The sequence below is a fragment of the Meles meles genome, chromosome 16, assembly GCF_922984935.1.
Source record: "Meles meles chromosome 16, mMelMel3.1 paternal haplotype, whole genome shotgun sequence".
Lineage (NCBI taxonomy): Eukaryota > Metazoa > Chordata > Mammalia > Carnivora > Mustelidae > Meles > Meles meles.
In genome coordinates this window covers 53,608,517-53,634,836 of record NC_060081.1, presented here as the reverse complement: position 1 = coordinate 53,634,836, position 26,320 = coordinate 53,608,517, and the positions used below count along the sequence as shown (strand labels likewise).

Sequence of the window (26,320 nt, the reverse complement as noted above, 5' to 3'; positions counted from 1 at the left end):
TCGAGTCCCGCATGGGGCTCTCTGCTCGGCAGGGAGCCTGCTTCCCTCTCTGCCTGCCTCTCTATCTACATGTGATCTCTGTCAAATAAATAAATAAAATCTTAAAAAACAAACAAACAAAAAAACCCAAAAACAAAAACAAAATAAGCTCAAGGATACAGAGAACAGATCTGTAGTTGGGTTAGGGGAGAATGGGTGAAGGGGGCTGAAAGGTATAAACTTCCAGTTATAAAATAATCCTGGAGATGTACAGCATGGTAAGTAACATGCTGACTACACTTAACAATACCGTACTGCATACTTGAAAGTTGCTGAGAGTAAATCTAAAGGTTCTCGTCACAAGAAAAAAAAAATGTATTTATATACATATATATATAATATATATATACATATATATAATATATATACATATATATAATATATATATACATATATATATATAATATATATATAATTTATTTATTTAAACTATGGAAGGTGATCCATGTTAACCAGACTTACTGGGGTGAATGTTCCCAAATGTATACAAATATCAAATCATTAGTTGTACACCTGAAACAAATATACTGTTACATGTTAATTATGCCTTAATTTAAAACAAGTTCTTTTTTAAAATCCACAGTCAAGGTCATCAGAGCTGACGGGCAAAGAAGAGGGGTGGGGCTAGAGGTGAGGTGAGGCAAGAAAAGCGCTCTCAGAGGCAGATTTGGAGGTGCTCACGGAGACAATGAACCGTCCGGAGCACAGGACTGCACCTCATTACCGTTCAGGTTCTTTGCCTCCCTCGGTGTCCCCTTCCCACAGAGGGGAGAAAGCAGGGGTGGGGCCGGGAGCTGCAACGGTCCCTTTTTTTCTTCGAAGAGAGCGCCCCTTGGCGGGAGGGCCTGGTCTCAACGCCCTCGACCGCCAGTCCCGGGAAGACCCAGCAATTCTGGCCGCAGACGGGCCTCGCCATTTCCCTCCCTTCTAGCGCCCGGCGCCCCAGGCCGCTCGTCCGGAAAAAGGGCACTCTGTTCCCCAGGGTCTGAGCAAGGAAGCCGGGCGCCCAGGACCGCCTCCTCTCCCGAAGGCAGCGAGACTGCGGGTAACACGAGAGGCGTTCGGTGGCAGCCCAGGCCGGAGTGTGCGCTGCCGGCTTTCGCGCCAGCCGGAAGTGCCTCCCCCTCGAAGCAAAGGACTTCCGTTGGGTTTGCCGGGTAGTCGGAATCAGCATGGCGGTCTCCTTGGCCGGGAAAAAAATCGTGTTTGTCACGGGGAACGCCAAGAAGCTGGAGGAGGTGCTGGGAGGGCGCGGGAGCCCGGCCAGTAGGCGGCAGGGGGGTAGCGTGTGGTAGGGCCCGCGGGGGGTCGGGCGGAGAAGCGGCCTCCGGGTGGAGGGGGCTGGAGAGGTAGACCCGGCCGTGTGGATCGGGTTGGACCGTGTGTGCGGAGTGGGGCCGGCGGGTGGTTGGCCTTAATAGAATTCGGGCGTTGACAGAACCAGGCTTGCGAGCTCGGGAGCTGCGGGAGCCGCGGGAGCTAAAGGAGTGCCGGGTCCTTCGCACCTAATCTATTAGGTTAGACCCCCAAACCGGGACTCTTGACACCCCTCTCGAGCTGATCCAGACCCCGCTGCGGACCTAGGCGGGGCAGGGGCCAGACAGAGCGTGGGACAGGCAAGCGGACTGAGCCTTCCACGCCCCACGGGGAAATGGGGATGATTTGGAAGGTCGGTTTCTCAACGCAGTGGGGAGGAGAAGTGAAGAAGACATTAGATCCAAAGTTCCTGCCTCTGGGAGTTTTGTGGCTAGTTGTGAGAATTCTGCAGGTGGATGGATAGCCTTTGGCTGCAAATAATAGAGACCCACAGGGAGCTCATGTAAACCACCGGGAGGCTCTTCTGGGAATACAATGTTATGATATCTCACAAGACTTGAGGAGTCTCCTGAGGGCCTGTCTTGTCCTCCTAGTTCTCCCTGGATGCTCATCCCTTTCCTAGTAAACGTTTTTCTGCTTATTTCGCTCCTGGTGGAGGGAGCAGTGAGCCTTCTGCCATACACTAGCTCTCATTAGCTCTCAAAGGTTTGCCCCTGCTCAATTAGCCATGGCCAAGGAGGTGGGTCATGGTGCAGAATTAGGGTGACATCCACTAGATATGTTGGAGCATAGAGGTAGGACCCAGTCATTAGGGGACCGACCCTTCATTTGTCCACAGCATAGGGAATGATGCACTTCTGTGCTAGTACAGGGTGTCCTCAAGAGCAAGGGCCCTGTGCTGACAAAAAGTTTGAGATCCTAAGGCCAGTCCAGTCAGACAGACAAGTAGTGCCATCCTGGGGAATAGTGGGTACCAGCTCCCAAGCCCATCTCTGTCTCTGGTTGAGAATGTGACTGCCTACGTTTTAAGAAGAGGCTAGAATGGCCAGAGGAGGCTCACTGGAGAAGATGGACTTGAAATTGGCTTAGTATCGATAGGGTGTCTTTTTTTTTCCCCCCTTTTCTTTTCTCCCCCACCCCCAGAACAGAGTGTCTTTTTTTTTTTTTTAAGATTTTATTTATTTATTTGACAGAGAGAGAGATCACAAGTAGGCAGAGAGGCAGGCAGAGAGAGAGGAGGAAGCAGGCTCCTTGCGGAGCAGAGAGCCCGATGCGGGGCTCGATCCCAGGACCCTGAGACCACGACCCGAGCCGAAGGCAGCGGCTTAATCCACTGAGCCACCCAGGCGCCCCAGAACAGAGTGTCTTAACTCTTTGTCCCATAGCACTCCACTGGCAGGCTGACGAAGCCTATGGACTGTTTTTCAGGAAAAGATTTTTAAAGGTACAAAGTAAAATACATAGGATTACAAAGGAAATTGATCCTGTCAAAGTGTAATTCTCAGTATCAGTATTTGTGGTCTAGTTAGCATACATTCTTTAATGCATTAAAGAATTCAGTCTACCTGTGTGTGTAGTTACCATAATTTTCAAATAGGATTGCAAATATTTTGAGATCTCTGCTACAGCTCTAATGGGATACGACAACATCTGTGATTTTAATAGTTTTAAATGTCATAGGAACTGCTGATGCTCTTTTGGTTTTCTGTATTTACAATTGAAAGAGATGCTAAATTTTAGCTAGGGGTTAGTGCAAATAAAGGCATCCCTCCCACCCCGGTTCACAGGCCTCTTGAATTCTGGGTAACCCCTGATGGAGGATGGCCAGAATAGGAGATTACATAGAGTTTTAGGGAGCAGGGAGAAGGGAAGAGGGTGTTTGGGGGGGGGGGGTAACATCAACAGAGAGACCTGAAGTAGGAGGGGTAGGAGACTGAGGGGATGGGGGAGCTGACCTGCTGGGAGTGGGACCCTAAAGTCTGGAGTAAGGCTCATGGGCCTGACTTACTAAGCTTTAGGGGGCTGGCAGAAGAGTTACCCAGAGAGAAAGGTGGGTGACAGCTTCTCTAGTAACCAGGAGTTGTTGACAAATGGTGATAAGTATTCTTTCATTTTGGAACAGGTCATTCAGATTCTGGGCGATAAGTCTCCGTGCACTTTGGTGGCACAGAAAATTGACCGTATGTCTCTGTTTCATTTTATCTTTGAAAGATGGTTCGATTTCCCTGTCTCCCTGTGACCTATCTCTCTTTTTATCTATCTGTTTCTCCAATAAGTGCCGGAGTACCAGGGAGAGCCTGATGAGATTTCCATACAGAAGTGTCAGGAGGCAGCTCGCCAGGTGCTTGCCCCTCCCATGTCCCAAACTTGCTCCTCTGGTCCTGGGGGCTCCTGGGGGCTGCGCCTGCTGGGCTGGGGGAGAGAATAGTAGGGTGGGCACAGCTGGTCATAACTTCAAGGACCTGCCCAGGCCTAGCTAGACTGGGTCAGTTCATGTTCGCCCAGGAACACTACCTTTCTTTCTCAGCCTTTACTGCATAAACCAATACACACATAGGCACGTACACACATACACATATGCACACATTTGTTTCTGATTTTCAAATACGGACATTACATTGCCTGCCTTCTCCCCCCACATATCTCCCCCGGCACTCACACATCTCTGTGGAATTGGAAAAGAACACTTTCTGGAGAGTCAGGCTGTCTGAGTGTGAATCCCACCTCTCCAGTTGCTATGCCTGGAGTAAGCTTTACAACCTGCCAAATTTTTGGTATTCCTATCTCTCAGATGAAGATAAGAGATTAGCCGGGGGCTGTTTCCTGTAGCTGCTAACTGCTGCTGCAGTAGATCTCAACTAGCTGAGGGCCTGGCCTCAGCCTGGGTGGCCTGGGAATTGGGGTTAGGGACAGGGCCTACTCCTGGTCACAGGTCTTGGGGCTTTGATTCCTTGTCTTGCAGGTACAGGGGCCTGTACTGGTGGAGGACACCTGTCTGTGCTTCAATGCCCTTGGGGGCCTCCCTGGCCCCTACATGTGAGTGCTCCCCCACCCCCTGCGGGGCCCTGGCCACAGAATCACCTGAACTTCAAAATGATTGGTTACCTGATATTGTGGGTCATTCACTATCTTGGTGTCAATCCCAATATTTCACATTGTCCTGAGGGAGGATTAGGGATAGGGGAGAGGCATACCTTTCTTTCTTTTGTGAAGGGTGAGAATGTGGTTGTGTAAGTGGAGATGGGCCAGGGGAACCCACCTGCTGGAGAGGTACATTCGTGGCAGATCAATTTCAGGAAAAAGGAAATAAGGAAGGTGAGATCTGAAAATGGATTTCCTTAAAACTATTCAGTGCCCTGGACACCCTCAGATGGCCTTTGTGTATCTCCAGGGTACACATACCCCACTTTGAATGCTCCTTGCAGGCGCTGGAGGGCATATGGACAGAGTTGCTTCTGCTGGGTGTTGGATATGTTTTCCTTGAACTTATGGATTGCCAATATGTTTGCTAAGGCACCAGCACCCATATATGTTGCTCCATATCCTCACCAGCACTGGATATTAGGATTTTAATGTTTTGCAGTGTGGGGACTGTGAAATATTACCGCATTTGGATTGAATTTGCATTTTCCTTTTTAAGATTTTTTTATGTATTTGAGAGAGCTAGAGCATAAGCGGTGGGGTAGGGGGTGGGCAGAGGGAGGGGGAGAAGCATACTTTCTGCTGAGCAAGGAGTGATGTGGGGCTTGATCCCAGGACCCTGGGACCATGACCTGAGCTGAAGGTAGCTGCTTAACTGATTGAACCACTCAGGCACCCCTGAATTTGCATTTTTTCTAATTACCAATGAGGTTGAGGCCTTTATAGGTTTTATTGATGCTTCTGTGCATTGTCTGTTTACCTCCATCCTTCTTCCTATTGGATTAGTCCTCTTCATTTTGAGTCAAGACATTATTTATCATGTCCCCTGCCTGTCCTGGGGCTCTAATCCTGTGGTTGGGGTAAGGGGGGTGGGAAGGGCGCAGCCCAGAGAAGATGTTAGGAGGATTCTTCTGTACCTGGTGTCTGACTCATCTTCATTTCTCTTGCAGAAAATGGTTTCTGGAGAAGTTAAAGCCTGAAGGTATTAATCTCTTTTTTATTTCTTTTTTTTTTTTTTTTTAATTTCTTAATCTGTTGGAAATTGAAAATCCAGAGGTGGCCCAGGGGAGGGGTTCCAGCCAGTAAGCAGGAATCTCCCCACCATGGAGCCTGTGTTCACCTCAGTTTTCCCATCTCTAACCTGTGGTTTGGACTTTCGCTGCACACCCAGCTCCAGGGATTGCTGAGATGCGAGAAGAGTGGATGGGAAGGGTGGAAGGGACTGTGAGATTGAGAGACACAGGGGCTGCCGTTGATTCCGGCTGAGAGGTTTGGCCCCACTTACTCCTGGCCTGTCCTCACCTCAGCCAGGGCCTGGCCTGGAGGCTTGGGGGACCGGCTGCCTCTCTTGGGGTGCTGTCAGTGCATACCCTATCACAGTTGTGGGCCAGAATGTTCCCTCCTTAGGTCCTTCTAAAAACACTTCCAATTATGGAGCATTTCAGATATGTACAGTAGTAGAATAGAAGAACGAGCTCCATGTCCCTATCATCCAATTTCCAGGGTATTAACCTGCATAAGGTATAAACCTGTCTGATGACATGTATAAGCTCCCCCAAATCTGGTGGCTCCCCCTCCAGGGCCTCAGGGCTGGAGAGTGAGGCTGGGAACTGAGCTGCGCAGAGATCACTGCACTCCCCCTTGCCTCCCACCGCAGGTCTCTACCAGCTCCTGGCTGGTTTCGATGACAAGTCTGCCTATGCGCTCTGCACTTTCGCACTCAGCACCGGGAACCCCAATGAGCCAGTGCGCCTGTTCAGGGGCCGAACCTCGGTGCGTATCCACGCTACTTCCCCCGGTGGGCCGCCAGAGGGCGCTGTGGCTCGAGCCAATGGCCCAGAGTCTAAGGCAGGAGGGTGGTGGGAAGGGCTCATGGCCAGTTACGTTCCCACAGCTTTGTCCAGACATGCCCCTGGGTCTCACAACTAGGAGTGCTGTCTATCCTGAAATCTCTTTGACCTCTGAGGCTCGTGTTTTAGGGATACACAGGGGCTCATGGCCTTTGAGGCCTGGTATACCCAGAGCTCTGCACTGGGTCCCCTCCTAAGAAGCAGATGTGCAAGCTGACGGTGACATGGACAGCCCAGATTTCTTCCAGCTCTGTCCCTTTCCAAGTGCTGAGGCTATGGCTTCCCTTGAACATCTCACATCCTTTCCAACTTCACATGTTCCTGTAGAATCTCACTTTTCTCCAGCTGCCCTTCAACACAGCCATGCCTGCCTATCAGACCCTTGGGTTTAGCTGCTTCTCATAGGGTACAGACCACCCTCGGAGCTGACCTGCTCCCCCGACAGCACAGCCATTCCCTCCTTGTGTCGGGACGGTGCCTTCCGGCCCATCACTCCTCTGCCAGTGCCTTCTGCTCGTGATAAAATCCAGAGTAGCCCACAGAGCCCTTCCCCAGAGGCTCCACTGGGGGATGCCCACAGATGTTTCATGATGCCCTGCCTTATTAATTTTTTTTTAATAGTGGTTAAAAAAAACATAAAAATTACCATCTCCACCCTTTTTAGGTGTTTGGTATAGTAATATTAACTCTGCATTGCTGTGCTGTAGATCTCGAACTTTTCATCCTGCATAATTGAAACTCTACCCATTGAACAGAAACTCACCCTTCCCCCTCCCCACCAACCCCCCTGGCAACTGCTATTCCACTTTTGTTTCTAAGAGTTTGGCAACTTCAGACCCATATATAAGTGGAATCCTGCATACAGTGTTTGTCTTTTTGTGGCTGGCTTATTAGCATAATGCCCTCCAAGGATCATTTGTGTGGTGGCATGTGACAGAATTCCTCCTTTATTTATTTAACATATAATGTATTATTTGCCCCAGGGATACAGGTCTGAATTGTCAGGCTTACACACTTCACAGCACTCATCATAGCACATACCCTCCCCAGTGTCCATAACCCCACCACCCTATCCCTCCCCTCCCACCCCGCAACAACCCTCAGTTTGTTTTGTGAGATGAAGAATCTCTTATGATTTGTCCCCTCCCGATCCCATATTGTTTCATATTTCCTCCCCTACCCCCCAAACCCCCCGCCTTGCCTCTCAAATTCTTCATATCAGAGAGAATTCCTCCTTTTTATTGTGGCTGAATAATATCCATTGTGGGTATTTGCACATTTGTTTTGTCCATTTGTCTGTCGATGGGCACTTAGATTTCTTCCACGTTTGGCTGCTGTGAATAATGTTGCTACAAACACAGATGTTCCAATATCTGTTGACATCTTGTGTTTGGTTCTTTGGGATATTTTACGCAGAACCAGGATGGCTGGATCATAGTTGCCGGGTTACATTTTTAAAAATTAATTCTAGTTGTCTGCCCCCTCACAGAAATGTTCTCTAAAAAATCAGAAGTGTGAATAAGCATAGTCCCTGCCGATGGGGCCCAGTCACTGGGGTGACCCACGGTTGGGGTCCCCGCTATTTCCGATCGTCTCCCCCACTTCAAGCACCTCGTTGCTTGCCAGCCTCTATGTTACCTGAGGTGGCTTTGTTTCTCCTTGTTTCGTTCTCACTCAAGCTTTCCAGACCCAGTCATGTTGTCCTTTCAACAACGCATATGCCAAGCCTGTCCCCATCTTGGGTCCAAACACCAGCTGTGTCCTCCACCTGGAATATTTTTGCCCATCACTTTACATGGCCACACTGTCTGCTCCCTGAGCTCCCCATCTAGGCCCCTCCGTCCTGTTATCCTTGAGCCCAGCTCCCTTTGCATTTTGTAATCATTCATTTGTTTACTGGTGTAAAGCCTGTTTTGCTTAAGACATCCATTTGACGAGGGCAAGGCTGGGCCTGCTATGGCTCCAGTGCTGAGAACACTACCGGCCCCACTGCAGATGTTCAAAAACCATTGCGAGGTTCACAGTGGCTCAGGAATGGGTCTTGGTCCGATAGCTCCCCACCAGCACTGGTGGAATCTGCCTTTGGTCTGAAAAACTTAGCCGTTATGTGGCTAATCCCCATTTTCTACCATTTTCCTCATTTTTTTTCAATTTCTCAAGAGATTTTATTTATTTATTTATTTATTTGAGAGAGAGCAGCTGCACAGGAGCAGAGGGAGAGGGAAAAGCAGGCTCCCTGTGGAGACATGGGGCTCAGGCTGGGACCCTGGGATCATGACCTGAGCTGAAGGCAGACGCATAACCAGCTGAGCCACCCAGGCATCCCCTTCCCTTGTATTTTTTAATTTACTAATTTTTAATCTTCATGACAACATGACATGGTGCTGAATTAAATCGATTCTCTTTGTAACATTTTTCTATTGGAATTTGCCTATTATAGTCAGGAGTTACTGAGCTCATTTATGTAAACATTGTGCGAAGTAATTTCTGTTTCTTCATTCAATTGTTAGAGCCTCCTTTGTAGTTTGAGAAATGCAGCAATTTATTTCACTTAACGTAATAAAAATGAGTAGCAGTCATAGGGCTTGTCTGCATAGTCCAGGACCTCATACCTTCCTATTCAGAGAAGATGTTTTCTGTCAGTTTTTCCACTGACTCTCTTCAGTGAGATCACAGTTTGTCAGAGCTGTAGAGAGAGGGAGAGTGGCCCCAAAGGTATCAGTGGGCTGATAAGGTTTGTGGTTCCTGTGTGTGTGTGAAGGGAGAGTGGTCCCATATGTATTTATGGGATTCATAATACAAATTATGTATTCAGCAAACATTTGCAGGTACCACGGACTTCTTGAAGCCATATATTTTTTTTAATAAGTACTTTAAAAAAAAAAAAGATTTATTTGACAGAGAGAGATCGTAAGTAGGCAGAGAGGCAGGCAGAGAGAGAGGGGGAAACAGGCTCCCTGCTGAGCAGAGAGCCCAACACTGGGCTTGATCCCAGGACCCTGAGACCATGACTTGAGCTGAAGGCAGAGGCTTAACCCACTGAGCCACCGAGGCACCCTGAAGCCATGTATTTTGAATAAATGGGACTTAACCAAATACATAAACTAGTCAGACTCAAACTGGTTACCCTTCCCTTGCTAGGGCATCTCCTTTGTGCCCAGTGATAGACCTATCCCCTCTTTTCCCTGGCAGGGCCGGATAGTGGCGCCCCGAGGCTGCCGAGACTTTGGCTGGGATCCCTGCTTTCAGCCTGATGGATATGAGCAGACGTAAGGAGCCCTATTTTCTTCCGGGGATGTGGGGTTGGAATGGCCACAGTCTGGGTTGGGCCGGCACCCTGCCCCAGTGCAGGCATGCAGACATGGGCGGGCCGGCTCTCGGCTGCTGCTCCAGCTGAAGGCAGTTCTGCTGGGGTGGACGCGAGGAATCTGAGTGGGCCGATCTCCAGGGTAAGAGGCAGCCAGGCGGCGCTGGGAGTTCTGGCCCCTTGGGCTGCAGCTCCCCGCAGAGCAGCTGTGTGACTTGAGTGCCTTCCCCTTCTACTCTTGGCTTGTCCTATATGAACCTGACAGTTTGGTGGGATCATCTGACTTCCCCATGGAGTTTGGAAAATGTTAATATTTCCAGCCTTTGAGGGGGCATGAAACCCCCACAGTGCCAAGTGTTCTCATTACTTGCCCCTGACCCTCGTCCCCCCACCCCCACCCCCATTTGCAGTGGACGTGTTGGCCATTATTGGAATCAAGTGTGCTAGGCTAGGGGCCCTTAGGGAGGGTGGCCTGAAGCCTCCCAGTAGCCAGATAGGGCTGAGGACGATATGAAACAGCACCATCCAAGAATGCAAGATAGAGAAATGCTCTTTCTCCACTGTTCGAGCCAACTTGTGGCTATCCAATATGACTTCGGAACTGAAAATAGTCTTAGTCAACGACCGTTAATTTCCATGTACGTGGCCACTTGCGGCTAGTGGCCACAGCATGGACAGCACAGGTCTGCAGCACCCAGGTGGGGTGTGGGTCCTCACTGGAGCCCTGACACGGAGGAGAGGCCACTAGCCAGCTGTCCCGTGCCACCCCCACAGTACAGGAGAGGAGACTCTCGTGTTTGCTCTGTCAGGCCCCACTGCTTCCTGTCAACAGATGACAAAGCTGATCAAACACGCAGCTCATCCCCCTGTCCCGGCTTCCCCTAGCGACTTTTGGACACACTCGGGCAAGTCTGACATCCTTCCACATTTGTTAATATGGGTTTCCATCTCCAGGGGAATTTAAAACTCTCTGGTTTTTTAAAAATTAACTCTGGCTGCTGGGAGCTGGTGGCCTCATCACCCTTTCCCGGTGACTCCTTGAGCTCTGGGCTCCAGGATGGGTGAGGGATGCGTACCCCCAAGTCTGGGCTCCTCTGAGCTGCTGTTGTCACCCCTTAGGTATGCAGAGATGCCCAAAGCTGAGAAGAACACCATCTCCCATCGCTTCCGGGCCTTGCTTGAGCTGCAGAAATACCTCGGCAGCCTTGATGCCCCAGTAGTTGGTGATGATCGCCCTGGCCGGGGAACTGGGGAAGGCTAGCCTGCCGCCTCCACCATCAGACAGGCAGCCCTCCAAGTACTGCCTTCCGGGTCTCCACTTCCTAGAGGGGGTTGAGACAGCCTCACCAGCCCTGTTTGGAGGAGCAGCTGGCTCTGCCTGGAGGAACTTGGGGCCCTTGGGGAGTCAGTGGTCCCTCCTGCAGCCTCGTGGCCTGGGATTCTGAAAGAACTTGGATGTTAAAACTGGCCATGGTGGGTCCGAGGGCTTGGGCAGAAGAACCACACACAAATCGCCCTCGACATTTTTAAAGTGGCAGAAATTAAAATACTGGAAGGCACTTGCCTCCAGAATAAACTGGATATATCAGCTTTGAAACCTACCCCAGGCAGTAGTCTGTACTCTGAATCTCTTTCGGCAGGAGCAGGAGACCTCGCAGCTAGGGGGGCGAGGGTGGGACGAGGGTAGCAGCTGTAGGTATTCATGTGACCGTGCTCACTGGAGTATCGCATCTTTCCTCTCGTTCTTCAAGTCTCAGCTTGTGAGCTGACCTTGTTGTCCATGCCAGACCCATGCTGCCCACCACCCAGGGAGGGAGGCCACCCCCAAGCTGGCCTCCATGGTATTTGCCAGGTTGGGGGGTGGGCAGTGCAGATGTTGAGTGCTTCGGCTGTATTTCAGTGTAACATCAGAGCAACTAAAATGTTGGGGTGGGGTTTGTTTTTGTTTTTGTTTCGTTTTGTTTTTTTTTGAGAGACAGAATGAGTGGCAGGGAAGGACAGAGGGAGAGAAAGAATCTCAAGCAGGTTGCACGCCCAGTTCTGTGCTGGGCGTGGGGTTTGATCTCAGAACCCTGAGATCATGACCTGAGCCGAAATCAAGAGTTGAACGCCTAACTGACTGAGCTTACAGGTGCCCCTAAAATGTTGGTTTTTTTTTTTTTTTTTTAAGATTTTATTTATTTATCTGACAGAGATCACAAGTAAGCAGAGAGTCAGGCAGAGTGGGAGGAAGGGAAGCAGGCTCCTTGCTGAGCAGGGAACCCGATGCGGGGCTCGATCCCAGGACCCCGGAACCATGACCTGAGCCGAAGGCAGAGGCTTTAACCCACTGAGCCACCCAGGCGCCCCCCTAAAATGTTGGTTCATTTTTTTTTTTTTTTTTTAAGATTTTATTTATTTGACAGACAGAGATCACAAGTAGGCAGAGAGGCAGGCAAAGAGAGAGAGGAGGAAGCAGGCTCACTGCTGAGCAGAGAGCCTGGTGCGGGGCTCGATCCCAGGACCCTAGGATCATGACCTGAGCCGAAGGCAGAGGCTTTAACCCACTGAGCTACCCAGGCGCCCCTAAAATGTTGGTTCTTAATGATGATGCTAGGCCCGTTTTTATGGCAGGGACAGGGCATGGAGTCTCCACCCGAGTTGAGAGGACACAACATGGTTCAGCCTGGGACCTCCAGGCCCCGCAGGAAGCCTGCCTTAGCTGCCCCAGGTCCTCACAGGCCCTAGGGAAGCCAGTCCTGGGAGAGACTTGGGGGGCCTGGGGCCGCTCCTTTTCCTTTCCCACAGGTGTTTCTTTGGTAAGGAAGAGGGGCCCACCCCAAGGTTATTCAGAAAAGCCTATTGTGTACAATGGGAGTGGAGGGAGCGTAATGCTGGGGGGGGCACTCCCAGGCTTATTTCTGGACTGCTAGGCAGGTCTGGAGAATGTCACTTCCGTCGCTGTTCCTCAGTCCTGGCAGCTTGGCCCAGGGCCTGCATTTAACTGTTGTTTCTTCCCCTAAGGTGCATCAGTTTGTGTGAGTGAGGACAAAACATTGTTTCTTTGCTCCCCACTTGCCCCTGAGGCTCGGCTGGGTTGTTGCTCCAGGAAGGGCCAGTAGCCCAGCCTCCTCTGAGTTGTCTCCTTGGTGCAGAGTGCTGTCTGGCTGGGGCTCAGATGTGCGGTGCTAGGGGCTTGTCTGCTCCCCGCCTGGTGATTCTGGATATGGTCCTACCTGGAGGGAACACGCAGGCCACTGGGGAGGGGGACCCCAAAGGACCGCATGCCACCTGGATGGGGTGGGTGCATGGAGCTTCGGGCTGGGCAGCCCTCTCTGGGTGATGGTCCAGGCCCACAGGACACCTTCCCCCTTTGTTAACCTTTAGCTAGCCATCCCTCCAGACAATGAATGGGCTCATACCCATGCCCACCTACCTGGGAGCAGAGCCGCACAGCGGGTGGAGGAGGGGTCTTGGTTGTGCCCTGGTCTCTGCTCCCCGATGCGTGTACCAGTGTACATACCTCTTCTACCCGGCTGGCAGGCCGGTTACAAGCGGGCGATGCCAGCTCGCCTTGGGGCTACTTTTCCCAGATGACCAAGGGCATTGAGCATTCTTACTGTCCTGTGACTGTTGGGCCACCCCCCCACCCCAGGTTTGCCTTTTCTATTGGAGTTGGAGTCATCGACTTTGTGTTGTTGGTTAGCAGGAATCCTTCACGTATCTGGAGAGGAGTCCTTTTCAGTTGGGAGGTAGCACACATCTTCTCTCGCCGGCTCCCTTGGGTCTGTGGTTGACTCGGCAAGCCAAAGTGCTGTAAGGGATGTCATGGGATGTCTGGGGGCCAGAGGCTCTGCCACTGCTGGGGCTCCCAGATAACGCGCAGGGGACGCTTCCGATTCCAGATCTGGACTCCCCACTGTGTGGGGCCTCTGTCTAGGCACCAAGTGACCAAGCCAGAAACACAGCCCCTTCTCCCCTCCATCAGACCAATCCCCACATCCTGCTGTCGGGGTCTTCCACTGCTCTTCATCCCCGCTATCAGTGTCCTGGTGCGGGGTGCAGCCCCTGCCCCACCCCCCAATCCCACATACAGAATCAGTTTTCACCCTCAGAGGGCGTCCCTCACAACGGCGGCTCTGACCTCCATGAGCCTGGTTTTCAGTCTGCTGGGCTGCTCTACAGCTGCCTCTGAGAGGCCAGACCCAGGGCTGCCAGGCTCACCCATCACCATTGTGGCTACTACTGGCCCCAAGCCCTCTCCTCCAGGCCATTGCATATGCCAGACCCCCCACCTCCCCTGCAGTTGCCTGGCAACATAGCAGCGCCAGGGCCTCCTGGATCTTCCACAGGCCCCTGTTGGGCCAGCATCTGCTGTGTGGGGTTGGAGGTGACAGCCTGTGGCCCTCGGCAAACAAGGGTCCCTTTTCCTTCCCCGTCCCCTTTACATCAAACTTTTTATTCTCCAGTGGCCCTGAGGCTGGGGCAGGGCGGGACAGCCGAGATGGAAGCTAGAAACAGGAGCTTTATTCTCTAGTGTGCATATAGCAAGTTCCTTACACAATCAAGGAAATGGTTTCTCTTTCAGACATCTGACTCTTTTATCAAAAGAAAATCCGTCCTGCTTAGTCCTACTCTGGACAGAAGTTGCCCTGAGCAGTGTCACTGACCCAAGCGAAAGGCTAATGGGGACAGGGACGGGCCCCCACCGTGGAACGACCCCCCCCCCCCGCCATGCCTAGATGTCCTGGGCCTGATGGAACAGCGGGAAGAGGGTGCAGCACAGAGCCACGCCCCAAAAGACTCCCATCCCTCTCCCCACGGGGCCGCAGACTCAGTCTGGGAAGAGCCAGAGGGACAGTGAGAGGGATATGGCGCGGGCCTGCTGGTCAGGGCCTCAGTCAGTGCTCGGCATCCATGGCATCCAGATACTTGGCTTCAATGATTCGGGGCAGCAGGTTGTAGCTGGGCAGAGGGAGAAGAGACCTCAAGGTGAGCACTGGGTCAGGGAGCAAAAGTGGAGGGGCATCTGCCCCTGCCCCTCCCCAGGGTCAGACTGGGTGCCGCCCCCAGCCGCCACCCGGCTGCGCTTACCGGATGGGGATCATGACAATCATGATGAGGGGGAAGATCATCTTCATGTAGGGCAGGTTGCTCATGCCGAAGGCACAGAGCAGCAGCAGCTGCAGGACCTGCAGGCCGGTGAAGTAGTGGATCTTCCTCTGGGGCACCCTCCGGATGTAGTGGGTGGGCGGGTACGAGGCCTGTGGGCGGCAGGGACCCGCTGTGGGCAGGCCTGGAGCCCGTACGCCCACCCTGCCCCTCGCCCTTGGGGCCGAGGCTCACCTGGTCCTTGAGCAGCAGGGCCACGCGCTCGAAGAGTTGGTTGCCATCGATGGAGGTGAGCGCGATGTAGAGGAAGAGGCCGTAGAGCACAGGCTTGGGGATCCACTGCAGTGGGAAGGGAAGCAGCAGGAGGGAGAAGCCCACCAGGATGCTGGCGCCCAGGGTGGTCAGCCGTGTCTCCTTCACATTCACAATTCTGCACGGCCACAGGGCACCGGGTCACCTCTGGGCCTTGGTCCCCGGAGCCGCGTCCCTGCCCGGGTCCCCATGGCCCAGGGTTACCCCGACTTCAGGGCCCACATGACTCGCCTCAGGTCTCAAGGGACCCGGCCCCCACTCACGTCTCATAAATGTGCCCGTTCTCCACGCGCTCCTCCACCAAAGCCAGGGCCCGCACATGCAGCGGGGAGTGGGGGTAGGCGGCGTGGATCCAGGGCAGCCCGAACAAAGACAGCCCGCTGTTGATGATGGCGATGAGCAGGAGGTCCCAGTGGTAGGCAGTGCCCTTCACCAACCTGCAGTGGATGGTGGGGGCACATGTGGTCGGATCCCTGTGGCTCCAGGGAGGATCAGGCACATGCTCAGCCCTCCCAGCCCAGCCCCGCCCGGCAAACCTGTTCTCTGGGGCATTGGCCAAGGCAGCCACCAAGTTCTGCTCGATGAAGAAGAGCAAGGAGAGTAGGAAGCCCAGGCCCATGGCACTGGCGATGGCTCCCAGGGACAGGGAGTGCATCTCGGCCGTCTCAAAGAGGCTCTTGTTGGGGTTGTAGCGGAACTGGCTCACTGCAGCAGATACAGGCCCCTTGATCAAGCCGGTGGCCCCCAGGGACCAACCTCACCCCACCGCACCCCCTGCCAGACCCCAACTCACTTTTGATTTCCCGGAAGCCGTAGGAGCAGATGAGGGAGAAGGTGAGCACCGAGATGGGCAAGGCACAGTCTGACAGGATCTCCCGCATGTAAGGGTGTAGGTAGGGGCTGGGGACATGGGTGGGGTGTGTCAGTGTGGCCTGGGAGCTGGCGCCTTCTTTCCCTCACCCGCAGGGCCCCCCTCACCTCTTCTTGAACTGGTAGAGGGTGTAGCCCAGCCACAGCGTGCCCAGCATAATAAGGAGGCTGAGCACCGCGGTCTCCCGGCCCGGGGGGTCAGCCTGGTGGCTCCCGGGGGTCGGCTGTAGCGGGCTGGTCGGGAGGCTGGTGTTGAGGGCCGTGTGGAGGCTGGTGTTGAGGTCGGTGCTGAGGCCCAGCAGGCTCACCAGGGAAGTGCTGTCTGTGTTGTAGTTCCCCAAGTCATGGTGGTAGTAGTACTTCTGAAAGACTGTGGACACAGGCCAGCAGGCTTCAGCGGTCTGAGCTCTGGGAAGATGAGGCCCAGCTCTCTTCTGGATATGGGGGAGAAAGAGCTTCTGGGGGGATGGGGAAAGGGAGGGGCTGCCTTTCTCTGTCAGATAGGAGGACCCCACTGACCTGCTTGTCCACCCCCGCCCCCATCTCTGACAGTGCCTCACACCTGGCCCTGTGTCTCTGATCCCGCCTGAGGCAGCCCTGTCACCCTCCAGCACATGGCACTGCAGCTTCCTGCTGGTCACAGCTCCTGAGAGCGCCCTGGACCGTGGAAGGAGCCTTAGCTTGCATGCTGCTTGGTGGTCCTGGCCACAGCCCACAGTCCCCCAGCTCAACTCAGTTTCCCCTGCAGCGGGTGGCCACCGACTGGACACTCACTTTTGGCCGTGCCCTTGACAGCATCCAGCATGAATGTGATGGAAATGAACAGCGCAATGATCTCTTCTGTCGACCTGCCGGGGTGGTGCAGGGGGAGGGGGAGGTCATGCCTCATCAAATGGGAATGGACTGTCAGGGGACCGGGGTGGGGATAGGGAGGCTTCCCTGAGCCTCTGCACAGTCTCCGACCTCCTCCTGCCACGAAGACCAGGGTCCCACACTTATGTCTCAGGGCAGTGATGTGGAGGGGGCACCCCATCCACTCTAGGGTTATAGGGCCTCAGAGGCCAGTGTGGAGACTGCCCCAGGTCCCCAGCCTTGGTCTCCCCTCCTGGTTGAGGGTCCCAGAAACTCGGGAAAGGCCCTGTCACCTCTTGAAGAGACGCATGATGAGACTGAGGTTGAAGAGGGCATAAAGTGCGAGAAAGAAACTGTTCCACAGGCCCGTCCACGCATAGAAGGTGTTGAAGTCCAGATTGTAGTCGTCACAGATGCCACAAATTACTGCAGGCAGCAGGACGAGGGGGGTGGTCAGAGCCGGGCGGGGGCTGGGGACCTCCGGAGCCACCTCCCCGCCGCCAGTGCCACGGCACCTTGGATGTAGAGGGCCAAGGGCGCAGTGGTCAAGAGCACCACCAGCGGCTGTCCAGAGAAGAGGGCATACAGGAGGCCTCCGATGCCCTGCCCTGCCATGGTCTTCTGCACATCTGAGGAAGTGGGGGACGTCAGGGGGGTGGGCACTGCAGCCCTGGGCCTCCCGCCCCACCCCCCTGCTTCCCCCACTCACCGATAGCCCCGTTTGTGTTCTCATCGTTGAGGGACCCAAAAGCGATCGTGGGCAGGAGGCAGGCGAAGTAGAGGAACAGCGTGGTGGTGATGTATTTGCCCACAGCCTTGTTTTTCCCGATAATGCCTAGAGATGGGACAGGACAGGAAATTTGCTGGGATGTAGGACAGGCCCATGTGTTGTCCTGGGACCAGAGCCACAGGCTGAGCTCTGGCGGGGGGCGGATTTGGGGAGGAACTGTAGGGCCACGTACCGTCTGTGAAGTCCAGTGGGTACACAGGGAACCTGCGGGCAATGTCCTCCCGGATGCCCTTCCCCACAGGGAGAAAATCTTTGTGCTTCAGGGGCTGGGGAAGGGGACAGATGTCTGTCAGCTCTGTGGCCTGTGGCCCTTGCCCCACCACCCCCGCCCCGGCCTGCATCCGCGCTATACCTGGGGGGCTCTGTGTATACAGATGGAGTTCATGCTGTAGCCCTTGGCACTGAGGGCTGGGCACTGGCTCACCATGGTGAGCAGCTGTCTCTGACGCACCAGCGCCTCCTTGAATTCCTCCTCTGTGCGGGTCTTCAGGAGCTCCTGGCGGAAGGTGATGTCCAAGAACATGGTGGCAAACGTGCGCCCCACCTCCGTGGCAGTCTTGGTACTTTTCTGGGGAGGGGGGAGACAGGGGAAATCACACGTGTGGTTCCTGGCGAGTGGGGGGTCTCCGCCCTGCCCTTGTCATCACTGATGGTCCCGAGCCTGTTGCAGGTGCCCCCACTGTGACTGGCAGCACATTTTGTCCCTCAAAGTTCAGGCGTTAGTGGAATCAGCCAGGATTCCTGCCTGGCCAGCAGATCACCAGAACCAGTGTCAAGTCTCCCAGTTTCCTTCATAAACTCATGAGTTCTTAAAATCTGAGGTACTGGTATTGTCCCAAGGAACACAGACCTGCATCATCACAGATAATGAGATCACAGTGACAGAGACAAGCCCTTACCCAGTTCCACTTTACTGGTGGAATTCCCACCGTCTGCTGGTTTATTTGATTTCCCGAGCGGCTCCAGGCCCATCAAGCCTTCTCCCTGTTGCCTGACTAAAGTCAACTCATGTCCAGCCTCCCCCATGACAACCTGTCCTCTGGGAGCAGCATCTATTCCTTCATGCTGCCCAGAGTAGTCGTCCAGGCCTGTCCTGCCCACGCTTTGCTTTCCTGTTCGCTCCAGAACAGGCTCGCTCTCCGGAGGAGGAGCCGGGTGTTGGGCTGGTTGGCCTGTCCTAAGGCATGAGTCCAGCCACTTGGCCCTCAGGATACAGCCCCTTCCTCCACTCTGGCCACCTCACCAGCTGTCACTCCCTCTGCCCCATGTGCTGCCCATGTTCCCTCTCCCCAGCACTGTAACCTCCCAAGGAGGGACATTCCCCTCAGCACTCTTTGCCTAAGAGAAAGCCCATAGAGGAGGGCCATGCCATGCCAAGCTTTGAGTCTACCAGAGGCAGGGCAGAATCATCAAGAAGCTAGAGGAAATTTAAGCATGAAGGCCCTTCTCAGGCCTGGGGAGGGGCCTTCGCCATTTTCTATTTATGATTTTGAAATCCGTTTCCTTCAAAGACGACTCCCCAAACCATACTAGCTTCAGCCTCCCACACAAGCAGGATGTGCCCCTGACCAGGCGGAAGTGGGGATCCATGGCCAGCAAATCACAGAGCCGGCCAACTGGGAGAAAGATAGGGTGTTGGGGCAGGCTGATGAAAAGCCCCCACGTTTGAATAAAACTAATTTTAACAAGTATCTCTTTTCAGTCAAGAAGGAAATACAGCTTTATGGGCAACCTCAGGGGGAATTAGGGCTAGCGGGATGCTTCAGGGAGACTCGGTGGGGCAGACAGGAAGGACAGCATGAGCACAAGGCCCTCAGGGGCCCAGACTGTGGGGTCCCTCAGCACGTGGAGGAGATCCCCCCGGAGAGAGGGCCAAGTAGCCTGGGACCTTCCTTCTCAGGCAACAGAGCCACCTCCAGACCCCCACTCACCATCTTGGGAGGGGCCAGGACCAGGATGACGAACCGCACCTCACAGGAATTCTCCCCCCAGTTCTGGGGGCGAACCAGACGGCTGATGCACACGTGTCGCCTCAGCAGGGCCTTGGAGGTGCAGCTGCCAGGGGCGGGGAGGGCACACGGTTGCCACCCTGGGAGCTGGGCTTCCCCCGACACCCCGCCCCTGACTTTGACCCCCAGCAACCTCTGACAGGAGTGCTCCCACCCTCCGCCCCAAAACTGGGTGGGCCCACCTGTTGCCGGGGAAGCCACCCTGGAGGCCCGGCAACTCACATGATGCAGATCCAGGACTGCTGGTATTGCACCCCCGTGACCGTGGCAGTGACCCCCTGGATGGTATCGGACAGCAGGTGGGCTGAGGGCAGAGCGGAGGGGGTCAGAGGGCCCACCGGCCCACCTCCCCGAGCCCCTGGGCCCCACCGGGGAGCCTGGCCCCACCTTTCCCCTCCGTGGGGGCCCCGGCATCAGTGAAGAGCATGGCCATGAACAGGTCCAAGTTGCAGTCAGGCTCCGTGTTTTGGGGGTCGTGGGCTAAACGGCACAGCATGGCCCGCAGCACGTCATCCAGTGAGGTAGCCGTCTCGTTCAGGATGATGCTGGCCCGGGCCAGGAAGCCGTCCAGGTCCCGGTGCGCCCGGATCTCCTCCTCAAAGTTCTTCAGCTTCAGGTACTGCGGGGACCAGGTGCACAGAGCCGCACAGAGCCACAGCAGCCCGTGAGGGAGATGCGCTGTGGCGACCTGGGCCCCTCCTCCGCGGTGGCCCAGCTCCCAGGACAGACACCCGGTCGGAGAGGGAGGGCCCCGCCCCCCAGGGCCACTGTAGCCGGGTCTAGGGCTGGTATGAGAGGTCTGTCCGCTGTGACAGGGAAGCAGCCACCTCCACCCCCCAATGGGTGGCCCAGGACCACACGTCGCCTGTCCCCTGTCCTGCCAGCGGGCCACTCACCTTGCGTGAGGTGTGAAGGAGCCCGCAGCCGCCAGGCGAGTCATTCTCGGCTAGGGAAAAGCGGGAGGGCTCAGGGGGCCGCCCCACCGCGTCAGGACTCTCCATGGAGTGCAGCTGTATCTGCCCAGCACCCAGGCCCCTGCCCGTCCCCCCCAGTCTGTCCCTGCTACAACCCCCATACCAGCCTGGGTGGGCTGCACCTCGAGGTTGACGTTGACAAAAAAACGGACGCTCTCGCCAGACACAATGGAGGAGTTGACTGTGTCGAAGGCCTCATCCCCCAGGCTCTCCTCACGGGTTTCAGAGGCATCATCCATGTCACACTTGAGGTAGCCTGGAGACCCAACCACCACCGAGAGAGACCCCCCCAGGAGGGCCCAGCCGTCAGTGCTACACACCAGAGGGAGGGACTCCAGGCCCAAGGAGCAGGGGCCCCCAGGCTGTCCCAGTCGGCACACTCTCAGCGAGTGGTGAGGGCGGCCTCTTGGAGGCCAGGAAGGAAGCCTCAGGCCCAGGTGGGCCGAATAGCTCATCCCAGCCCAGCCCCAATCAAAGCATGGACGCCAGCCGGCAGCCCCCACCCAACAGCTTTCTCCAACATTCTTCAGCTGCAGGAACCAGGGCCCTGCACCGTTCTGACCCATGTGTATCCTTTCAGCTACAGAAAAACATGGTCATTCCACAGCTCCGGGCCCGGAAGGTGGTGCAATGATGCAGTTAAGACTGGCCTCTGCCCTCCCCGAACCCCCAAATTACGGGACCCAGACCTGCCGGGCTCCCTAGATGGGACCCAAGGGAAGCCAGAACTACTGCGGTGTCCAGCCCTCTCCCCACTATACTGGCACAGGGTTTTAGAGGGCCTTCTTTCAGGGGGGGCATGCAGGCTGAGGCAGCAAGGCTGAGAGACTTGGTCCAGACACTAGACAAGGCCCAGGAAGTAGGGGAGCCAGAGACACAGGGACCGAGGGAGGGACCTCAGGAGACACCCGTGGCAGGCAGGAGGAGTGCTCTGGCACCTTGGGACTCCCTCCCAGAGGGGAGCCTTTTCCTGGGTGGGCCTTACTTCCTAAAAGGGCTCACAGCCCTGGCGCCCCTCCTCTAGAGGAAGCCTTCCTGGTGACACGCAAACGTTCCACCCTTGCTTGAGCTCCTCGTGACCTCTGGGATGGCAGTTTGGGCCAGGCCTACTACCCCTGTCCTGACCCCCAGTCCTTCAGGCCCAGGGCCACTCCCGACCTCTGATCTGTCACTCCTCAGGCCAGGTGACCAACACCCCAGACATGTCAGTGCCTGCCCTCCGAGCAGAGGGCTTCCCTCCCTAGAGGGCCTTCCTCAAGGCTCCACAGAAGCTTCCTCTTCCGGCCAGCCCTCCCAGGGCCCTGCTGGCACCCCTTCCTGACTGTCCTGTGGGTCCTTAGGGTTCACCACCTGAGAATGCTCCCAGGAAAGGGGGTCCTAGAGTCCAGACCCCACCAAGGTCTGACAAACACCTGTGCAGGGACGGGGAAGGGTCAGCAGCACGCCCACACCTGCAGGCAGTGACTCACCCTGACTCACTTCCACTCCAGCCCGCCGGTTTCCTCTGCACATCCCAAGCCCCGTCCCCCCGTGGCCTGTGCTTAGCCTGGCTCCTTTTGGGCAGAAGGGCCTAGGTTTGCACTGCACTCAGAGTTCCGAGCTAAAAGATGTCCTTCCCGGGGCACCTGGGTGGCTCAGTGGTTTAGGCCACTGCCTTCGACTCAGGTCATGATCTCAGGGTCCTGGGATCAAGTCCCGCATCGGGCTCTCTGCTCGGCGGGGAGCCTGCTTCCCCCTCACTCTCTCTGCTTGCCTCTCTGCCTACTTGTGATCTCTCTCTGTCAAATAAATAAATAAAATCTTTAAAAAAAAAAAAAAAGATGTCCTTCCCATTTTTGCCATGGAGCTCATGTCCACAAGAAACCCCTTCCTCCCCAGCCCCCGCCTGCCCTAGCGTCCCTTCCATCACGCCCACCAGCACCCTTTATTCCTGGGCACTGCCCTTCACACTGTCCCCTTCTCCCCTACTCTGGGCTCTACCTAGGACCTGCCCAGCTGACACGACCAGGTCCCTGCAATGCTCCTAGGAGGCCATGTCCCCACGTCCATCCTATAAGCCCAACCACACACCTAATCCGCCTGCCAGCAGCCTGGCCCCCACAGTCACCAGGCCCTGAGGACCCTGAGTCAGACCCTATCACCACTCTGTCCAAGCACCATCCCACTGAACACCCCTCGGATGGTCAGGCCAGTGCCCAGGTCTGGGTACAGGAGTCCCCCGAGACACAGAGATGGGGAGAGCTGGTCTGGAACAAGCAGGAGAGCTGAAGTGAGGAAAGGTTTGGTTCCATGGATTTAGAGGGAAAATAGCAACCCCTCCCTCACAGGGCTGGGCAGGACTGAGGGACGAGGGCATATATGGCCTAAAGTCTGGCCCAGTAACCAGAGCATTCTAACAGCGAACCAAGGGAGGTCACCAGATGGTCCTCAGAGTCCAGGAGAGGGAACTGCCTTCCCTCCCAGGACCACTGGAGTGACCTGTCAGTGTCCGAGGCAATTGTCAGCTGCCTCCCTAACCGTACCACCACCTCCTAGAGGGGAAGATCTAAAGGCTTCCCAGCAACAGCAGAGGCTACAGGTGGGGGCTCAATGCCATGAGTACCCTGCTGGAGGGACCAGGTCCCCTAGAGACCAAGGAGCTCTCTCTGTACATCCCCCCACAGAGGTACTCACCTACGTCCTCAAGGTATCCATTCTGCGACATGATGGAAGCGGATTGCTCTGCAAGGGAAGCCCAAGAATTGTTAGCAGCTCCACCAACCAGCCCTGGACAGTCTCTCCTGTGCCCAGCCGCTCCCCACCCTACATCAACCCTGCCCATGCCTTCTTACCCTTCCCAGGTACCCAACACAAGCCAACCTGGGGCGGGGGGGGGGGGGGGGGGGGGGGCGGAGAGCAGGGGTTTGTACTAGGCGGGGGCCCCCTAAGGAGCCAGAGGTAGCCCAGCCCGGTACTCTTCAGCCAATCTCCTAGGGTCTCCCCAAGTGGGAAAGGGCCAAGCAGGGTGGTGGGGAGCCATTCCCAGGCCCGTTTCCCCCAGGAGTTATTAACAGTACCCGACACGGGTTTGTAGACGGTGTTATTCAACACCGGCGAGGGCTGGAGGGTGGGGGCCTGTCCTTCCACGGTCCACGTAGTGGCCCGCCTCCCTGTCTCGCTGTTTCGCTGCCAAGCCCAGGACCTGGGCGGGGGGCCTCTGGCCTCCACATAGTTCCTCTCACTCTCTCTTTGGTCCCAGGGGCCATCAACACCCATCACACGTGCAGTTGCCCCCAACCGCACGCGCCCAGGGTCACAGGGGGCCGACTTGGCAACGGCCTCCTCCCCTTGGTGCCACCGGCGTCCCGGGCCTCTTGGGAGGCGGAGCCGTTGGTCCTCCAGGGAGAAGGCGGGGCGGGGTGGGGGCGGGGTGGGGGCGGGGAGCGCCGGGCGCGCTCACCACGCCGGGGCCCCGGATGGTCACAACTGTTTGTGGCGCTCGGTGCGAGGAAGGAAGCGAGAGGAGGGGCGCGTGCACGAGAGGAAAGCGCCTCCAGACTCGGAGACCCCGGGGGTCTGGGGGCAGGATGCGGAGGGACGCGCGGGACAGGAGCCCGGGAGGGGCGGGGGCGGTAAAGTCAGTATCCGAGGGATGGACAGAGGACGAGGGCGACGAGGGTCCGGAAGAGTGGGGGTAGTGCACACCTTATTCTCTCATCCCGGATGCCCCACGTGCAGGTAATAATGGTCGAACAAACCCCTGGCTGGCCCTCAGGCGTCAGGGCCTTGAGGTAAAAATTGCTGCGGCCTCGCAGGGGACAGTCGGAGGCCCGGGATCCCTAAGAGTGGGCAGGCTTCTCCGCAGGGGCGGGGGCGAGAAGGTGTCCCGGCAGAACGTAATGAGAGGCTGCAGCGTACCGGCTGGAAAGGGTCCAGCTCTCGGGGTGCTAAGGACCCCATGGATGCAACCCAATCACCTCCATGCCCCATCCCTCCACTGGCTACTGCACTGGTTCAAAGGCTAAGAATTTCAAATCGGCGATAGAGCATTGAATCAAGCACTCAATGTCCCCGAGGCCCCCTGGATCTCCCTCCACCCCCGTGTACTCCCCGCCCCGTCTCCCCCTCCCTCTCGGCCGAATTTACACCTGACCTGAGCCTAGGGAGCTTCCACGACCCCCTCGCCCACCGTGGCCCGGAGCCTCTGCAGGCCCGGGGCAGGCGCGTTCTCCCCGGTGCTCCGACGGCTCCGCGACCCCGCCGAACGCCCCTTCGCAGCGGAGAACGGACGGCCCTCCCGCCGCGTCCCTGCCGCGCCTGCCGGCTCAGGCACCCACCGCATGGCTGGAGATGGAACATGCGCCGGGCGGCCGCGGCCATGGCCCCGGCGATCGGCCGCCGGACGGCTGCACACACACGCACACCCTCGGGGTCCTCACCCCTGTTCTCCGGGACCCCGAACTTGGCGATCCGGGCGGCCGGAGCCGGCGACACACCCCCGCGCTGCGCCTGGGTCCTAATGCCGCTCGACGCCCCGCCCCAGTGCCGCCCCGGGCGGGGTCCCGTCCGCCAGCCCGGCGCCCTCACCCGCGCTCCTGTTCTTCCCAAGCAGGCTGCTCCCGGGAGCCCAGGGCTTCTCCTCCAGAACGTGTAGATCGGGCTCCTACGAGTCCGCGTGCCCGCCCAGGCGTCGCAGGATTAGGGGCTGGGCGGGGCCGGGAAGTTTCTGGGAAGAAGCTCGACGGGCCCAGGGACCCACGAAGTTGTGTCTCTGCGGCGGGTCGCGGGAGGACTCCCCCGGCGTCGGCTTTATGCGCGCTGCCGGCCCCCCGCCCCCGGCTCGGCAGGGGACCTCCGCCTGGCCCAGCCCGCCAGCTGCCCCGCCCCCTCCATTCACCACTGTAGCTCGAGTGGTAAACCCTCCTTCTCCTCCTCCAGGAAGCGCGCCCCGACTAACTAGATGGGCCGGCATGCTTCCCTGGGCTACGCCCTAGTTCGCCTAGCCTGCGACGCTCCTGGCTCGGCGGCGTCGGGTTTGCTCGCTGCTCGCCTCGAAGTTTCTCTTCTGGCCTCCGCGCGCCCCCGGTCTTCTCTTGGGTCAAGGTCTTGGCTCGCGGCTTCTTTCCTTCCCAAAGTGGCCCCGCCGTCCGGTTTTCCTTCCCGAACGGGGGCGGGGGGGGTGGGCGCCCGACTCGGGGACGTGCATTCGCCAGCGCCCGGTCTTCTGCGAACCGAGAGAGAGAGAGAGCGCGCGCGAGAGAGCGAGCGCGTTTGTAAGGGAGGCGGTGCTGCGCGCAGGCGGCTGGCGTCCCTTGCGACGGGTCAGACAAATCCCGCTGGTGCGATGATACCCTGGCCTGACCTTGGGTGTCTTCTCAGCAAACGATTCCACGGCCCTTGAGGCCCAGTTGGACTCAGGAACTCTCCCCACCAGTGTTAACCCCCATCCGTCCACACTGTCTGATGGCCTGAGGACTAACAGCGACTCCTCGCCCCCCGGCAACCTCCTGCTGGGAAGGAGTCCTCGGCCGCTGTCCCTAGGCTTGGAAGGGGGCGAGCGGGCTGGGCAAGCAGAGGATGAGCCCACCTCCGCGTAGAGGTTGCCCTGCAGCCCCCAAGGGGTTGCGTTGAGGTGCGTTGAGGAAGCCCTATGCACGGAGCGAGTGAGCCCAGCTACCTGTGTCCCCTGCCCGCAAAATAGCGCATTGAGAGGGAAGCGAGGGAGGCATTCCTCTACAGATAAATGGCCCGGGAGTCGGGAGGGCTCTGAGCACGCGGCTCCTTACTAC

General features: G+C 56.5%; 2 protein-coding genes across 6 annotated transcripts; one reads left to right on the top strand and one right to left on the bottom strand.

The window, feature by feature from the left end:
• The first annotated feature begins 1,100 nt into the window (after positions 1-1,100).
• ITPA (inosine triphosphatase) lies at positions 1,101-16,653 on the top strand. Of its 2 annotated transcripts, none has more exons than XM_045981014.1 (8): positions 1,101-1,277; positions 3,479-3,536; positions 3,633-3,697; positions 4,319-4,392; positions 5,448-5,479; positions 6,155-6,270; positions 9,540-9,616; positions 16,480-16,653. In XM_045981014.1, the coding sequence occupies exons 1-8, from the start codon at positions 1,212-1,214 to the stop codon at positions 16,505-16,507; spliced, it is 516 nt and encodes a 171-aa protein (XP_045836970.1). In that variant the 5' UTR covers positions 1,101-1,211; the 3' UTR covers positions 16,508-16,653. The 2 variants fall into 2 exon arrangements, with proteins under 2 accessions (XP_045836970.1, XP_045836969.1); XM_045981013.1 differs by lacking the exon at positions 16,480-16,653 and adding an exon at positions 10,774-11,255 and having other exon boundaries at positions 1,106-1,277.
• Positions 14,141-25,587, bottom strand: SLC4A11 (solute carrier family 4 member 11). 4 transcript variants are annotated; one of them, XM_045981009.1, is made up of 20 exons: positions 24,869-25,100; positions 23,226-23,273; positions 20,656-20,808; positions 20,475-20,524; positions 19,966-20,197; positions 19,801-19,882; positions 19,501-19,624; positions 17,922-18,137; positions 17,742-17,835; positions 17,489-17,614; positions 17,295-17,408; positions 17,073-17,205; positions 16,702-16,775; positions 16,036-16,297; positions 15,851-15,957; positions 15,594-15,762; positions 15,321-15,494; positions 14,980-15,175; positions 14,728-14,897; positions 14,141-14,598 (listed from the first exon to the last, which is right to left on the bottom strand). In XM_045981009.1, the coding sequence occupies exons 1-20, from the start codon at positions 24,909-24,911 to the stop codon at positions 14,535-14,537; spliced, it is 2,631 nt and encodes an 876-aa protein (XP_045836965.1). In that variant the 5' UTR covers positions 24,912-25,100; the 3' UTR covers positions 14,141-14,534. The 4 variants fall into 4 exon arrangements, with proteins under 4 accessions (XP_045836965.1, XP_045836967.1, XP_045836966.1 ...); XM_045981011.1 differs by lacking the exons at positions 20,656-20,808; positions 24,869-25,100 and adding an exon at positions 25,119-25,587; XM_045981010.1 differs by lacking the exon at positions 20,656-20,808.
• Positions 25,588-26,320: the final 733 nt, after the last annotated feature.

Bases quoted from the DNA above. Each gene is read 5' to 3' on its own strand.
- SLC4A11 (XM_045981008.1), bottom strand. From the start codon at position 21,118: ATGGGTCAGAACGGTGCAGGGCCCTGGTTCCTGCAGCTGAAGAATGTT. The intron at 16,298-16,701 runs GTGAGTGTCCAG...CTGTGTCCACAG, and splicing joins TGTCAAGGGCACGGCCAAAA to TCTTTCAGAAGTACTACTAC. The intron at 14,599-14,727 runs GTAAGCGCAGCC...CCCTCTGCCCAG, and splicing joins ATTGTCATGATCCCCATCCG to CTACAACCTGCTGCCCCGAA.
- ITPA (XM_045981013.1), top strand. From the start codon at position 1,212: ATGGCGGTCTCCTTGGCCGGGAAAAAAATCGTGTTTGTCACGGGGAAC. The intron at 3,537-3,632 runs GTATGTCTCTGT...TTCTCCAATAAG, and splicing joins GGTGGCACAGAAAATTGACC to TGCCGGAGTACCAGGGAGAG. The intron at 9,617-10,773 runs GTAAGGAGCCCT...GTCACCCCTTAG, and splicing joins CCTGATGGATATGAGCAGAC to GTATGCAGAGATGCCCAAAG.